Here is a 17865-nt window from a genome sequence, read left to right on the forward strand (position 1 = left end):
AACTTCAAAGGGCCACATACCAGAAGTAGGTAGGGGTGAGGTAGAAGCAGATGGCCTTCCTAGGGAAGGAGCCCAGTTTTTAATCATCTCAGCCCCCAACTGCACTGCAGTGACCTTGGACTGTTAGTGCTGTTGGATTGGTAGATCTCCTCCAGAGGAGGAAACTGTCACCCAGGGCCTCAAATGATCACAGTAATTTGTCATATATAGTATCTGAAACTCAAACAAAAATAATGGGTAAGGCAAGATGATGTGACAGAAAAATGAAAAAAATATATAGAAGACAACAGAAACAGATCAAGAGTAGATGCAGAAAACAGAAATACAGAAACGGACTTGTCCTCAAAAGGAGAGCCTGAGCAATGGATTTACTTGGCAGACACCAGCCCAGAGCGGTGGGAGGAAGGGAAGGGGGGACAAGAGAACACACAAAGCACAAGACACAATATGTTACCACATGGGTAAGCAAACTAAGGCCTAGACTACAGGCCAAATCTGGCCCACCATCTGATTTCATATGGCGCCTGAGCTAAGAATGGTTGTTGAATTTTTCAATGGTTGAAAAATAATCAAGGAAAATATTTTGTGTCACATGAAAATGATGACATTCAAAGTTCAGTATTTATAAAGCTTTACTAGAACTCAGACACAGTTGTTTATGTATTGTCTGTGGCATGACAACAGCAGAGTTAAGTAATTGTTACAAAGAACAGAGGACTCACAGAAATATTTGCTATCTAGCTCTTTACAGAAAGTTTGCTGACTCCTATTTTACTGTACTGGCCCCTACTCCACAGTGAACAGAAGATACAGAAGGTTGTCTACTAGGCACATTCACTAAGCATGTGGGACTCTTCTACAAGTTTTATAAGAAGAAATCATGGAATAGTCCAAGGCGGGGAAGAAAAAAAAAGGAATTAAAATACCAGTGCCCTTATCAGTCCTTGCCAAGAGGTGAATGTTCAGTCCATGGGGCTAACTCCTACTCCCCAGCACCTTGTAGCCTATATCATTGGCTCCATGGTAGGCAGCTGGGATGCGGTAACCCACACCCTGTTGTGTAACATTACATTCAAGACTGAAATGGAAGGGTCACCAATGGGCATGCTAGGTGTCAACCCAGAGGGAAGGAGAGACATAGTCAATATAACTAGAACATGGTAAGTAAAAAAAAAAAAAATACAAAACACTTGAAACTAAACACTTAAAATAGATGGATCTCACTAAACTATACCTTATAGTAACTATAAGTAACTATACATTATTAAAATTCATTTAAACAAAACCACAGAAATTCGAGAACCAAAAAATACACTAACTATAATTAAGAGCACTGAATGAGGTGAAAAGCAGACTAGGAAGTCCTGTGCTTCTTCTGCCTATGAAGGATTAACTTCTTTATGAATTACCTCTCCACTATAATGAACTAGAAAATCAAACAAAATATACTGCAGCCCAGAGCTATGATCCCTAAGAAGGGCAATGAATGAAGCCCTACAACTGCCCAAGCTTACTGCCTAGAAGCAGCTTCCAGGATCCATCACTGGAAAGGGGACCCAAATAGAGCCGAGAGCCAAGGAGACAGATCAGCTATAAGTAGGTTAAAATGACAAGGAAACAGGTGAAGGGGGATCTGCAGAGAAAGAGTGAACTCCAGAGATGGGCAGAGGGGGCCCCTTCAGTCTTGGGCTGAATACTGATTTGGGCATGGGCTGGGAAAAGAAGCACTAGAAAGTAAAAGGCAGAATCCCCATGATTCCCAGTCTGAGAAAAACTTGTTTCCATCAATCAGAATGAAAAAGACCCCTATCACACCACTTGGAAGAGTCCTAAGAAGGCAGATAAATTAGTGCATGACTAGAGGTTGTGCTAGATCAGCCTAAACAAACCTGAGGATCAAGATTCGAAAAAATTAAATTGATCCCAACTAACTTACATGAATCCCAGACAAAACTAATGTTCTTTAAAGAAATAAAGCAAAATCCAGCACAGAACAACATAATATATACAATGTCCAACATTCAGTAAAAAATTACCTAGCATGCAAACACATCCCATGACCAAAGTAATCAATCAAATGACAGAAGCAATCAAGAGAAATAAATCCAGATGTGAGAGAGATGATGGAATTAGCAGACAAGAACATTAAAAGCTCATTATAGATATATCCCGATGCTCACGAATAGGAAACTATGAACCTGATAACAAGTGAAATGGAAGATATGAAAAGGACCCATATGGAACACCTAGAGATGAAAAATACAACTGAAGTGAAAACTTCAATGCACAGGATTAATAGATTAGGTACTGCAAAACAGATATACTATAATGTACCATGTCTAAGCAGACAGCTATTATATGTTATCTCCCTTTTAAAATTCATTTATTCTAGGTTCCAAACATAACTGCAGGTGTAATGACCACCATCAGACTTCATGTTAATCTACAGTCATTCGGTCATCTAAATATCCTTCTCTAGGAAGAGCTCATGGGAACAGTATTTATTCATTGATAAAGTTGTGTTCTTTTTACCTGAAAAGTCAGTTTTGCTAGAACATAACATCCTTGCCTCACATTTTCTTTTCTTGGGAGTCATAAATATGTTACCGAATTTTCTTCTCCAAAAAAGTCTTCTGATTAGATCTGATGGTAAACTCATTATCTTTCCCTTATAAATATTATTAGTCTTTTCTAAGAACCAAAAGTTAATTTTTTTTAAATTGTTTAAAAGATTTTATTTATTTATTTGACAGACAGAGATCATAATAGGCAGAGAGGCAGCCAGAGAGAGAGAGGGAAGCAGACTCTCTGATGAGCAGAGCCCAATGCGGGGCTCATTCCCAGGACCCTGAGATCATGACCTGAGCCGAAGGCAGAGGCTTAACCCACTGAGCTACCCAGGTGCCCCGCGAAAGTAAATTTTTTTAAAAAGACTAACAAAATGTATAAAATCCCTGACAAGATTAATCCAAAACATAGAGAAAATACAAATAGCCAAAATTATGAATAAAAACATGAGCTATGCTACCTATCCTACAGATAAGAAAGTAATCAGAAGACGTCATTATGAATATTAAGTTACCTGTATTTATAAAATTCTTTAATTTCTACATCTCATCTGTCAACTGGAAAACCTGAGAATAGAATTTACCAAGATGATCACGTTTATGTTCTTTAATCTACTGATATCCTAAGCATAAAGTAACAATATATACATTTAACAATTTTAATTTTAAAATTTAACTTTTATCTTTATTCATTCTAAAGTGATTAGAAGAAGAGAAAAGTAAATGATTCGAATTTTAATTATTAATATACTCAACAACTCTGACGAACTGCAAGGGCATTTACACTGTGAACAAAACCATACTAGGGGCGCCTGGGTGGCTCAGAAGGTTAAGCCTCTGCCTTCGGCTCAGGTCATGGTCTCGGGGTTCTGGGATTGAGCCCCACATCAGGCTCTCTGCTCGGCAGGGAGCCTGCCTCTCTGCCTACTTGTGATCTCTCTCTCTGTGTCAAATAAATAAATAAAATCTTAAAAAAAAAATGTCACATACTATATGATATTCTCAAAATGGCAAAATTAAAGAGATGGAAAACAGATTAGTGATTGCCAGAGGTCAGAGATGATGGGGGAAGGATGGTGTGACCTATAGAGGGGCAAAAGGAAGGAAATCTTTGTGGTGTGATTACACAATTGGCACAGAACTCTGCACACACTCTACCAATGTCAATTTCCCGATTTTGATATTGTACTGATAGTTACATAAGATGTAACCACTGGGAGAATCTGGATGAAGAGTATACAGTGACCTCTCTACTTTCTTTGCAACTTCATCTGAATCTATAAATTATTTCAAAATAAAAAGTTAAAAAAATTGCATCATACATATCTAATATCACGCTCTACTTCAAAGAATCCAAAAATAGAAACTGCAGGAGATTCATCTGAGTACAGATTATGCAAGAAAAAGAAAACACCATTCTTGGATCCATGCTCAAAGACACACCCTTAGCCTTACATCAAAACTAGCAAATAAATGTGCATATATGATTTAAGAATTAAAAAGCTTTTAAGGTATCATATACCATTTTTTATAGATTCTTTGCTTAATTGACTTTTCGGTCCATTGAGAAGCAAGCAATCACATCAGACAGGACTTTTACTTTAAATATAAGAATGGTAATGGTAGTGATTATGTAGCTAACATCTCTTAGCTCTATTTTATTGCCTCTTCAAGAGAGTTGCAAAGGAAATGACAATACAAGGTACTCCACACAACAATCAGAAAAGACTGCTGAAAAAGTAAAAAGCATTATATATGTAAAAACCACTTATATGACTGCCATACAACTGCCACTCCATTAAGGCACCTTGTTGCAACATCGTAGACCTGATACATCGTAGGTCTAAACATCTATCAACAAGAAAGCCTAGGATTAGTGTTTGTGTTCTTTATAATATACACATATTAAAAGGTGTCACAGCCTCCAAAAATATTTCCTTTCTAAAGTCGCTAAAACCTTCATAGGCATTTTTTTTTCAAGATTTTTATTTATTTATTGGACAGACAGAGATCACAAGTAGGCAGAGAGGCAGGCAGAGGGGGGTGGGGCGGGAAGCAGGCCCCCCGCCGAGCAGAGAGCCCGATGTGGGGCTCCATCCCAGGACCCTGGGATCATGAACTGAGCCGAAGGCAGAGCCTTTAACCCACTGAGCCACCCAGGCGCCCCTTCATAAGCATTTCTTTTTTTTTTCTTCTTCTTCATAGACATTTCAAACAAAAATAGCCATAGAAAATAGTTTGCTAAATCCTGTGGCTAAGAAACATTTCTACCCCACAAAATATAATTAAAGTGTCAATTCTGTTCCCAATACAAAAGCCCTACCTAAGGAATGGGACACATCCCACTCCAGTTGGGAGAGATATCCCCAATAGAGTAAGAGTAAAAGCTGTTAGTATAAGGCTTGCATCTGCAATGTGTGCCTGCAAGAAGGATTCCAAATAGTGAAACTACGTCTAAAGTCATTTGTTAGGGTAAAACAACATTTGCTCCTCACATTTAATAAGCAATGCTGGAAAAACTATATAAAAACAAGGTCAGCAATCACTTTTTTCACATTAAATAACTTCAATACCAACAACACATTTTCCCGCTGGGGCACACTCCAAAACCTAGGTCTTGGGTGCATGGGTGGCTCAGTGGGTTAAGCCACTGCCTTCGGCTCAGGTCATGATCTCAGGGTCCAGGGATCAAGTCCCACATGGGCTCTCTGCTCAGCAGGGAGCCTGCTTCCCCTTCTCTCTCTGCCTGCCTCTCTGCCTACTTGTGATCTCTGTTAAATAAATAAATAAAATAAAATAAAAAAACAAAAACAAAAACAAACCTAGGTCTTCTTCATGTATTCCTAAGATGAGTTTGGATGACTTTTGACTAATATTTGAAATGTCTAAGAAGAGTTAAGCACTGTATATTACATTAAATAAATCAAAAGTAAAATAGTAAGCACTCTAAGGCATAAGTGGTGTTTCTTTTTATTTATATCTGCCTAACTCATCATAGGCACTCAACTCAGTATTAAACTGGTTTTAGATCAAGATGCTAAAACTCATATTTAGGAGTTGTTCAATTATGATTAGGAAGAAAAACTTCATTGGATAAAGTTCTTTACCTCAACAAGTTCTACAAAATACACAAAAATGAAGTCTTGAAGTCAGTTTGCCTGAATCTCAAGATTTCAGAAATAAGAAATTACTCATCTTACCTCCCTGCCGACCACACTTTAAAAAAAAAAAAAATGACAAAGGAAAACAAACAGTAACTGTTAAATAAAAAGCAACGTGCAAACAAAAACCAGTCACTACTATGCCAATTCTTGCCCCAATTCTTTGTGCTTTAATCTAACATTACCCCATTATTAATAACTATCCCAAAATCCACCACATAGTTCTAAGCACTTGGCTCTCACACCTACTAGGATGCAACACTTAAAAATAAATAAATAAAGGTAACAATACTTCACTACAAGTATCTATGATCAAGTGCTTATAAAATATATGAGTCTTCATAAACTGTGATGCACTATGTAAGATTGTATTAAAATATGTAGGTTACTTGAGAAATACTTAAAATGGTTAACCTTAGGAAAGAGAAAGAAAAGCCATATATACTATGAAATATTTCAGATATTTCTTTTTGCTGTTAATATGGAGTTACAAAAGTAGTTTTTCCAAACCATCTGCAAAGAAAACTAAGTTGGGGTAAAAAAAATTTTTTTAAGTCTATAGAAACATTACTGCTATTATTTACTTGATAATTTCTGGACAAGCTTACAATTACATTATTAAAACATTAGACAGTCTAAGGCCAACATTTTGTTTCCATACATTCTTTATGTGAAAACCTGAGCACTCCTCTTTAATAAGACCAGTCACAAAAATAAAGACCTCAACTGCATTCTTGTCTCCCCAGAAAGACAAACACAGCGTCCCATGAAATGAGTTTCTGCAGGACATAATACGTTACTACATGCTCCTCCCCTCATTAACTGAACATCTCAAAACTATCACTAAAAGTCAACAAGGTATGGTTAAGAATACTACAGACCTGTTAAAAATAATAATACGAAAAATGTTTGCATAACCAGATCTCAAGTTTCTTGCACTTACACATAACTGCAATTAAAATGTAGCCACACACAATCTATAAAAACTGATACAATAAAGGTGCATTTTAAATTATAGGAAATAAACTTGCTTCTCTAATATGCAAGATACGATCTGCATCCTCTTACTTATCCTATACAAAACCTTAACCAGAAATTTAAATATGGAGGCAGGAACACACCAAGAAAAAAAGCATGTCAAAACCCCACCTGTATATCTGTTTTCAACCATTTGGAGTCAAGTCGAGTCTGGGCAGCCAAACAGAAAGAATCAGAGGGCATCTTTCCTCCAGTTCCCTCCCAGTTGTCAGTCCTGCAAGTAAAACATAAATGTTGGAAGACCTAAAGCTTTTCAAAATTGTACAAAGACCCTCCCGCAAGGTTTAATGCGGCAAAAAGAACAGAAAGATGGGAGAGGAGAACAGGTGGGGGAGGGGGGAGAGAGGAGAAAGGAAGAGAAAGATGGAGAGAGACAAGGAGGAGGATGGAAGAAAAAGCCTACTTCCTATACAGGTAAGAGCCTCACACGGGATTCGCCTGGTTTCTGTACTACGTCGGCGAGACCTTGAGAATAGACAGTCACCGGAGACCAAATCACAATGTCATCCCCTTCCCTTAAATCCAAAAGGTAAACACACAGAGGAGACAGGAAGCCCACATTTCAACGACAAATGACAGTAGCATGCATCTGCCGTTTTATCCCATACCAGTAAGTGGTGCGTGAAACAAATTAATCAAAAGACACGTCGGCGGAAAAAATCCAAAACAATAATCACTTTGAAATGGAAAGACAGCCCGAGACTCGCGCCGCGGGCGGTCCGCGCAGGCCCAGGTCGGGCGGCCGCGCCAACGCCCGCTGCGCCGCAGCTCGACCGTACCCTGGGTTCTGACCCGCACAGAGCTAGCGGCTGGCCGCCCTCGCCGCCCCCGGGGACGAGGACCTGAAGCGCAAAGGCCCCGCCGCCTCGTTTCGGCGGCGTGCGGACAGAGCCTCCAAGCCGCCACTGGCTCCGCCGGCGCTGGTGATCCCGGTATCTCTCGCGACCCGAGGGGCGGACCAACTCCGGACTACCGCCCCCGCAGGCCAGCCAATCACAGCGAGGTTGTTGCGTTGGACCAGCCAATGTGAAAGAGGACCCCTCTCGCCCTTCCTCCCTACTCCCCTGTTTCCTTCAATCGCTCATCTTCCTCCTTGGGGTTCATCCCTTGCGGTCATGGCCAACCGCAGGCGCCGGGGGGCGGGATTTCCGCCGTACGCAGGCACTCCTGTCCCGGGTTCCGCACAGCGCTCGCGAAAAACCTGGGGGCGCGGTAGGACGTGAGGTGACTGAGGAGCTTCAGCCTGGAGGGCTGAGGGTGTGTGCCATGGACGCACGTACAGGCAGTAGAGACCCGAGGCTGGCTCCAGTCGGCTAGAGACTCCTCCTGTCTGTCCCACTGAAAGCAGCTAAAATCCTAGGCTGAATTCATGGAATGGCTGGTCGCAGGGGTCTTGGAGAAAAAAATCAGAGTTTTTTGCACTTACACATAACTGCAGTTATACACCATAATACCACCACGATACAAATCTTAAGAAATTTCACAATTGAAGTCATACTTATGTACTCTGACCATAATGGAATTAAACTACAAATCAGTAAAAGATAACGGGGCGCTTGGGTGGCTCAGTGGATTAAGCCTTCCGACTCTCGATCTTGGCTCAGGTGTTGATCTCAGGGTGTTGAGTTCAAGCCCCGCCTTGGGCTACACGCTCAAAAATAAAAATAAAAAATTAACAGGACTATCTCCAAACACTTGGAAATTAAGCAATACACTTTGGGTAATCCACAGGTCAAAGAAGAAATCTCAAAGGAAGTAGAACTATTTTAACAGAACAAAAGTAAAAAGATAACGATTTATGAGATGCAATTAAAACAGTGATAAACATGAAATTTATAACATTAACTGCTTTTCTTTGAAAAGAAAGGTCTAAAATCAAGTATCTAATCTTCCATTTCAAGAAACTAGAAAAATAAAAGTAATAGTACATCCAAAGCAAGAAGAGGGAGGAATTGAGACAGGAACAGAAATAAAGGAAAATGGAAAAACAACAGAGAAAATCGTTAAAACTAAACGCTGGTACTTTGAAAAGATAAAAGGCAGAGGACGCCTGGGTGACTCAGTGGTTACACATCGCACTCTTGATTTTGGCTCAGGTCAAGATCTCAGGGTCCAGAGATAGAACCCCCCACATCCGGCTCAACGCTCAGCAGAGTCAGCTTGGGATTATCTCCCTCTCCCCCTTTCTCTGTGCCTCCCCCAGCTCTCTCTCTCTCTCTAAAATAAATAAATCCTTTTTAAAAAAGGATTTTTTTAAAATCCTTAAAAAAAAAAAAAAGACAAAAGATATCTGATAAGTCTGCCAAAAAGAGAGAGAGAAAGAAAACATACAGGTTACCAATATCAGGAATACCAGAGAAGATATCACTAAAGACCCCCACAGGATTAAAAAAGAGGGTAAGGGAGGGCACCTGGCTGAGTAGGTCAGAAGAAGTGTGATTCTTGACTTCAGGGTTGTAAATACCATTCCTGCTCTGGGTGTAGACATTACTTAAAAACAAACTCGTCAAAAGGAGAGTAAGAGAATACTAGGAAAATTCTACACATACAAACTTGATTATTTATATGAAATGGACTAATTCCACAGAAGTCTTACACTACCAAAATGAAAAAGATAACCTGAACAGTACTATACCCACTTTAAAATTTGAATTCACAATTAAAAACTTTCCAAAAAAAGAAATCTCCAGGCCCAGATAGTTTCCATGCTGGATTCTGGTTCTACCAGATATTTAATAAAGAAAGAGCATCAATTCTGTATAAACTCTCCCAGAAAATTGAAGAGAAGTAAAAACTTCCATTATATAACCACAGCATTACCCTGATAACAAAACCAAAAAAAGACATTGCAAGAAAACTTAGAACCAATATCTTTCATGAACATTATATATAAAATTTCTTAGCCAAGTTTTTGCAAATGGATTCCAGCAACATTAGAAAGGATAATACATCATAACTGGGGTTTATCGCAAGAATTCAAGATTGGCTTAACATTCAAAGCTAAGTGCAATTCACCATGATATCATCTCAATAGATGAAGAAAATGCTTTTAGCAAAAATCAACATCTTGTAAAAAAAAAAAATCAACATCTCGTAAAAACTCTGCGCAAACTAGTAAGAGAAGGAAATTCCTCAACCTGCTAATGAACATCTATGAAAACCTACGTCCAAGCCAAAACAGTCTTGAAAAAGAACAAAGTTGGAGGACTCACATTTTCTGATAATAAAACTTACTACAAAACTATGGTAAACAGGGGCGCCTGGGTGGCTCAGTGGGTTAGGCCGCTGCCTTCGGTTCAGGTCATGATCTCAGGGTCCTGGGATTGAGTCCCACATCGAGCTCTTTGCTCAGCAGGGAGCCTGCTTCCCTCTCTCTCTCTCTCTCTGCCTGCCTCTCCATCTACTTGTGATCTCTCTCTGTCAAATAAATAAATAAAATCTTTAAAAAAAACTATGGTAAACAAATTAGTGTTTACTTCCATGAGAATAAATATGTAGATCAACGGAATAAAACCCAGAACCCAGAAATCAACACTCATATATCTGATCAATTGATTTTTTTGGCTCTTTTGTTTGTTTTGTTTTTGTTGTCATTGTTGTTTTAATTAACATATAATGTATTTTTTTTTTCAGGGGTACCAGTCTGTGAATCCTCAGTCTTACACAATTCACAGCACTCACCATAGTAGTCAATTGATTTCTTTCAAGGGTGCCAAGACTATACAATTGTGAAAGAGTAGTCTTTTCAATAAATGGCACTTGGAAAGCTGGATTTTCACATGCAAAAAAATGAAGGTGGATGCTTACCTTTCACCATATATAAAAATTAACTCAAAATGGATCAAACTTAAATGTAAGACCTACAAGTATAAAACTCTTAGAAGAATACATGGAGAGCAAGTTTTATGACATTGGATTTAGCAATGATTTCTTACATATGGCACCAAAAGCACTGGCAACAACAACCCAAAAAGGATGAGTATATTTAAAGTTTTGTATATTCCTAATCTTATTTCTTATCCCTACTCTTATCTCTATCTTTAGGTCCTTATTTCTCATCTATTCCTTAACCCCCACCCCTGAACCCTGTGGAATTTACAGGCATATTATTTTTTTAATTTTTTATTTAAATTCAATTAGCCCCCCAAAATAAATAAATAAATTCAATTAGCCATCATATAGTAAGTGATTAGTTTCAGATGTAGTGTTCAATAATTTATCAGTTGTGTATAACACCCAGTGCTCATCACATCATGTGCCCTCCGTAATGCGCATCACCCAATTACCCCATCCCTTCCCATATAGTTTTCCTTCCCTTCCCTTGTGATCCTCTGTGCTGTTTCTTAAATTACACATATGAGCAAAACCATATGGTAATTGTCTTTCTCAGTTTGACTTATTTCACTCCACATAATACCCTCCCATTCCATCTGTGTCGATGTAAATGGTAAGTATTCATCCTTCCTTATGGCTGAGTAATATTCCATTGTATATAGCACATCTTCTTTATCGATTCATCTGTTGATGGACATTTGGACTCTTTCCATAGTTAGGCTATTGTGGACATTGCTGCTATGAACATTGGGGTGCAAGTTCACTACGTTTGTATCTTTGGTGTAAATACCTAGTAATGCAATTGCTGGGTCATAAGGTAGCTCTATTTTTAACTTTTTGAAGAATCTCAAAACTGTTTTCCAGAGTGGCTGTACCAGCTTGCATTCCCACCAACTGTGTAAGAGGGTTCCCTTTTCTCCCCCGTCCTCACCAACATTTGTTGTTTTCTGTCTTGTTAATTTTAGCCATTCTGACTTGTCTGAGGTGTTATCTCATTATGGTTTTGATTTGTATTTCCCTGATGCCAAGGGAAGGGGAGCATTTTTTCATGTGTCTGTTGGCCATTTGCACATCTTCTTTGGAGAAATGTCTGTTCATGTCTTCTGCCCATTTCTTGACTGGATTCTTTGTTTTTTGGGTGTTGAGTTTGATAAGTTCTTTAATAGATCTTGGATACTAGCTCCTTATCTGATATATCATTTGCAAATATATTCTCCCATTTGGTAAGTTGCCTTTTAGTATTGTTGATTGTTTACAGGCATATTCTTATCATGTTACTGTTCTAAGATGTATAGTCTTCTGTGGAAATCAGTGGCATTTTATTCTTCCACATGCATACATCTTAGGGCATGAAGTGGATCCCTGCCACTTTTAGATCATTATTCCATCTGCTTCACTTAAAAAAAAACAACTTCTTTGAAACACTTAATATCAGATTATATCACTCTCAGATCCTGATTGCAATAAAACATGCTACTATCCATCAGTTTCCATGTTCACTGAAGATTTAAGCACTCCACTCATGACCTTTATACCACTGCTACCACTGGCCCATTCTCAGGGCCTTTCCTAACACAGGCATCACTCACTCAGTGTCCCTGCCTCTCTGTTCCTCGTGGCCTTACTTTTAAACCTCCTGCTTCCTGCTCCACCTGCACCACTCACCACCACCCTGATCTGTTCCATTTATGAAATCACCTTGAAGATCACAATTGTGAGCCTCTGACTCTTAAATCACTGGATCTTGTCTTTCTAGCTCAATTCTTCTAGTAACTATGCAAACAAACTTCAACCCTTCTAGAAGTCTGGCCCACAACCTCACTTTCCTTTTTTGCCAAGTTAGATTTTACAGCCCAGCATATGCCCATAATCTCTAATCACTTATTCCTCTTTCTCTCCACCCTGGCAAACAGCATCCATTACACTCACTTAGTATGTGGCTGAACTCCTGAGACACACATCTGCATATCTACTCCACAGACTCTTCCCTTCCCCTTGTGCTGCACAGCCATCTGGTACCAAGGATACAACAGGCCTAAGAAAGAAAAGTCAGCCAGCTGTGGTGGCAACAAAGTGGAAGGATGGAAGAAGGCCCTGGAAATCATACATGCACCATTGGCCCAATCTTGTGTCCATCCACCCCAAGACTTACTGAGTTTAGAAGTAGATAACAAGCAGGTATTACCACAGCCAGGAACAACCTGACTGATGAAACAAGTTCTCACCATGAAAATTGCCACAATAACTGTCTGCAGTTTCCCCTTCCCTTCTGTTACTGTGAATAAAGCTTCCTATATCTTATGGATAGACAATCTCCCTACTAGTGCTCTGGGTCCATCCCTTCACCTATTAAGGATGCCACTCAGGTATTAGACTCTGCCTTTCCTCCCTCCACCCTTCCATGAGCATCTCCTTCTCTGCTGCGTCGGTTCTATCAACTTACAAATATGCCTAAGATACTAGTTTTAAAGACCTTCCTTTGAACTCCATGTATCCTTCCAGAAGCCATCCTATGTCTCTGATTTTTTTAACAGAAAAATTCCTTTTCAAATGGTCTCACTTTCTACCTCTACTTCACCTCACTCTTACATAAAGCACAACAGTCAGGCTTTGTTCCTATCACTTCACTGGAATTCTCTTACTGAGGTTACTAATGACCATCAGTTGGCCAAATTTCATATCAGCTATCAGTCCTCACCATATGTACGCTCCCAGTAGTATGTCCATGGTTGCTCACAATTTCATAAATGAAACATTTTCTTCACATTTTCCAGATTCCTCCTATGTGATGGAAATCCCTCATCAGGTTGTTTATTTTCCTGACCTTGCTCTGTTGGAATGACCCAAGCTTATTCCTCAGCTCTCTTCTTTATCAACACTCCCCAGGTAATGTCATCTAATCTCATGACCTTCAATATGCTAATAACTCCCAAGTTTGACATCTTTCATTAAATCTAGATGCACTGATGCCATTATTTTCTTTATTTTACTAAAAGATGTCAAAGAAAATGTCATAACTATGTCACAACTGCCACTTGTCTGATAGCCCATGATAATGGGATGTACCCTGATTTCAGAGATAATAATATACAGAAAATGTGTACCTCAGAATTGAAGACACAAGATATATAGCTCTCCAGTTCTAGATTCCATAGTCCTACATCCATTGACCCACTTGGAAGAATAATATGTATCTCAAAATTTAAAAAATCCAAAGTCAAATGTAGAATCTCCCCTCCACATCGCCTATTCCTCTCAGTAAATAGACACCATTCACCCAGTTACTCAGGACAAAAATTTTGTAATCATCCTTGACTCCTTTCTTTCTTTCACATCCAAGATCCAATCCAACAATAAACCCTATTGGATCTATCTTGAATTAGACCACTTCCCATCACCTCTACAATAATGTGAACCAAAACACCTTCATCTCTCAACAGGACCTTTGCAAGAGCCTTCTAACTGCAACCCCTGCTTCCATAACTGTGCTCTATCCTCCATTATCCACCCAGAAACCAATATGATACTTTTCAGATATGTTTCAGATTATCTCTCTTACTGACCAAAAACCCTTCACTGACTTCTCATCATACTTTAAATTATATACAGGGTGAGGTCCTACATGATCTACTTCTGGATCCTTCTCTGTTTTTACTTCCGCTTTCCTCTTCACCCAATTCACTTCAAATACATTGGTCTTCTTCCTACTTCTCCAACATGCCAAACATGCTTCTGTCTCAGGACCTTTGCATTGTTATTCTCTCTACGTGGAATGATATTTCCTTAGAAATTTGTCTGGCTGTCATCTGTTTGTACATGGCTCAAAGGCCCACTACTATCTGCCTGACCCCATACCTCAACTCCTGATTCCCAAGAGAATCTCTTTGGCTATCCAGAGCTATTCCCTCTCTCTTGAGGAAAGTGTCCTTCCTTGGGTCAGTCACCAGAGCCAGGAAGAAAGTCATATGGTGCAAAATTCCTACTTGGACCCAGTCCTTCAGCAGAAGCTATAGGTTTGATGCATTTTCAAATAAAATGTGTGAGCTGGGTAAGCACTTATAACGTATCTGTTAAAATTTCTTTCTCTCTCTTAATAAAGTCTAAGGCAAAGCCAGACCTGATTGATTGCGTTTGTAGTGACTAAGAGGAAAATCCTTGCAGCCAGACTGCCTATGTCAAATCTTGTTTCTATACTTACTAGCTATGTGAGTTTTTGCAAGTCATTTAGCCTCATTCTAAAATGAGGACAATAAATTAATTTATCTCATAGAGCTACTTCAGAGATTGAAGCAATTGATGCCTAGCAACATCTTAATATGTGTTATCATCATTGTCATCATCATCATCATCATCAACATTATCACCATCATTTTCCTTGGCCTCATCCTAATTTCAGTTATACTTAGGGTTATTCAGACCCTAACGAGACCCCAAACTCCAAGACTGACCCTAAGGGAAAGATAAGAGAAAAGAAGATATTTTCATCCCACTATCACCCCCGCAAAAGATTCCTCCAAAACCTGCAGAGTCACAAAGACCTGGACTTGAATTCTGAGTTTGATATTTCCTATGCGACCTTGTGGAAATCTTTTAACTTCATTTTCTTTGTTTATGGAGCAGGGATATCACTACTTACTTATTGGAATGTTCAGCCAGTTGGAGACAACGTATGGTAAGTGGCAAAAAGTAACTTGTTCAATAGCCAGTAGTAGTACCAACAATAGTTCTACTATCGTACATGGGAATGTACATGGCACATGGGAAGATTGTATTTCCCCTTGAAGTGAGGTAGTATCAGTGGTTGTGTCTAGAAGTGATGTGTGTCATTTCCAGGCTGGAACAGTAAGTTGCTAATGTGAAACCTTCTAGAATCATGGGAGCAGGTGTTGAATTTGAGCCTCCATCAACTTGAGTCCCTCAGTGTTTGTGTCTCACCACCAACCCATGTTTGATATAAAGTCTGACCAAGAACTAAACTTTATTTTTAGTCCTTGAATTTAACGATTTGTTTGTCACTGCAACATATCCCTACCTATTCTGATGATATGCTTTCCAGAATAAGTCAGATAATAAATATAAACATAGTGACATACTTAAGAAATCATTCACTCTTTGGTAAATTCTAATAACATTTACTAGGGCAATGCCTGCTAAACCATTAGGTAAATGGTTAATAACAACTGGGCATTCCTACAGCAACACCACCCAAATGGTTTCCTTGTCATAAGGGGAAAGCTTTAATGGTCCTGACTGACATCATCCTAATTCAGTGGCCACTCTTAGAATCACATATGAAGAGTCAACTATATATTTTGAGTCTTCTGACACAATATTTAATGCACAATATTACCATGATACATACTAGTTTTTTAAAAAGTGTTTTCATTAACCCAAATCTTTAGGCTCTTATAAATTTTGAGTAATTAGAAACACAGGAAGCAGAGGTATATGCTAAAGTCAACAAAAGAAAAGAATATGACCTAGTCTCATCTACAGGTCAATGGTGTGAATAAAAGTTCTCAGATAACAAGAGAATTAAGAGCTAGGTAAGCAATTTAAGAGATCAAATATAAATGCAGAATCCTGGCTTAGATACATTTGACTATTTGTATGTCAGGGCTGTTTGGAGGAAAATGGGAGAAATCTGAATAAAATCTGGATTTTAAATTATGTGAATATATACCAACATTGAATAGGTGGATATCACTGATGGGGAAAAAATAAGTTGCAAAACAGAATGTATAGAATGGAAATATTTTAGCAAGGAGTATATGTATGTGTGTGTTCATACATAGAAAAAGCTCTGGAAATGTATATTCTAAGGGATTAATAGTGATAAATTTTGGGCAGTGGGAAATGATGTTATTATTCTCTTAGTTATGCTTGTCTGTCTTTTCTAATTCTCCAAACACACAAAGATAATATTATATTCTTAAAAATAATTAAAACTTCAAAAGAAAAAATTGGAGGGTAAACGTTTATTTTAATTATCTAACAAAATTTGACTACTGGAAATATGATGGAATAGATTTTCTGAGGAAAAGAAAACCCTACCACAAAAAACACCTAGACATAATGGAAACGATATTGCATGTTCCATATAGCCAAGTTCAAAAATCCCAAGAATACTTCTAGGATCAAATGCAAATAGAAATGAGAGCTAAAGCAATGATAGAGGGAGAAAGTGTCTGTGACATAAAGGTAGTTGGCCATAATTGAAATGTAGACACCTGGGAACCCAAATCTGACAAGATTTGGAGCACAGAGAAAAGTTGCTTATCCTGGGACCCTAAGTTTAGGACCAGCAAGCAGAGGAGACAAGGCTGTATACCCTGGTGAAGTTAGCCATACTCAGAACCTAGATGTCTGAAATCTACCAAGGAGAGAAAGATGGCCTTGTTGCCCATGGAGTAGAGGCTCATTCCCAGAAATCAGAGTCCAGGGATGCAACAAGCAGAAGAGATAGGACCTCAACAACCTAAGGGTAGGTAACCCTATTTGGAACATAGGTATATAGAATCCTTATAATCTGAACCTGAATAACTTGATTCAAACAAGCAGTAGAGACAGCTATAATGCCCTGATAATAATTATCCATAGTTGGAACAAAGACCTGAGATCAAACCAGCAGATGGCCTTTGTGCTTCTGGGTATTAGACCATATTAGAACCTGGGGACTGATTTCCATCAAGCAAAGGAGATAAAGCCTTAAGGCTTGGCCCTGGGCAGAAAAGCTTTGATCCAATAACCAGAGACAAGGTCTTAGTACCCTGAAAATAGGTACCCATACTTGGAACCTCAGCTCATTAAATCAAACTAGCAGTGGAGACAAAGATTCAGAGTCCTACAAGTAGTAGTCAACCCCCAAAATGTATACTAGGAATCCAAAAGGCAGAGGGGCCAATGCCTTAGTGCCGGGATATTTTCCCATAATCAGAACATGAGATCCAACAAGCAAAGAAGAAAACTTTGTGTCCTAGGAGTACTTGCCAGCTATCAGACTCTAGAGACCTGCGACCCACAAAACAGAGTATGTCAGACTTTCTTGCATGGGGAGGAGTTGCCACTATTGAAAACATATGGACCTGGAATCCAACAAGGAGAGGACACAGGACTTGGTACCCTGGGAGCAGTTGTCCATACTCAGCTCAGAGATCCAGAGTGTGAGAAACAACAGAGATACCTTGATGCCCTTAAAAGAGTTTTCTGAATCATAGAAATGAGATCCATCAAGAAAAAGAGACAAGGCTTTGATGCCCTGAGAA

General features: G+C 39.0%; 1 protein-coding gene across 7 annotated transcripts in view; it reads right to left on the reverse strand.

The window, feature by feature from the left end:
• Nucleotides 1–7736, reverse strand: part of HERC2 (HECT and RLD domain containing E3 ubiquitin protein ligase 2) — a 237320-nt gene extending 229584 nt beyond the window's left edge. For 3 of the 7 annotated variants that reach the window (XM_047735659.1, XM_047735658.1, XM_047735652.1), the window contains exons 1-2: nucleotides 7609–7736; nucleotides 6878–6980 (exon numbers count right to left, since the gene is read on the reverse strand). In XM_047735659.1, coding sequence (XP_047591615.1) covers nucleotides 6878–6949 — 72 coding nt within the window. In that variant the 5' untranslated portion in view covers nucleotides 6950–6980; nucleotides 7609–7736. Of the gene's footprint in view, nucleotides 1–6877; nucleotides 6981–7374 lie in introns of all 7 variants that reach the window. The other 4 variants (XM_047735655.1, XM_047735654.1, XM_047735656.1 and 1 more) reach the window with 4 other exon arrangements.
• Nucleotides 7737–17865: the final 10129 nt, after the last annotated feature.

The sequence above is a fragment of the Lutra lutra genome, chromosome 7 (genome assembly GCF_902655055.1).
Source record: "Lutra lutra chromosome 7, mLutLut1.2, whole genome shotgun sequence".
Taxonomy (NCBI): Eukaryota; Metazoa; Chordata; class Mammalia; order Carnivora; family Mustelidae; genus Lutra; species Lutra lutra.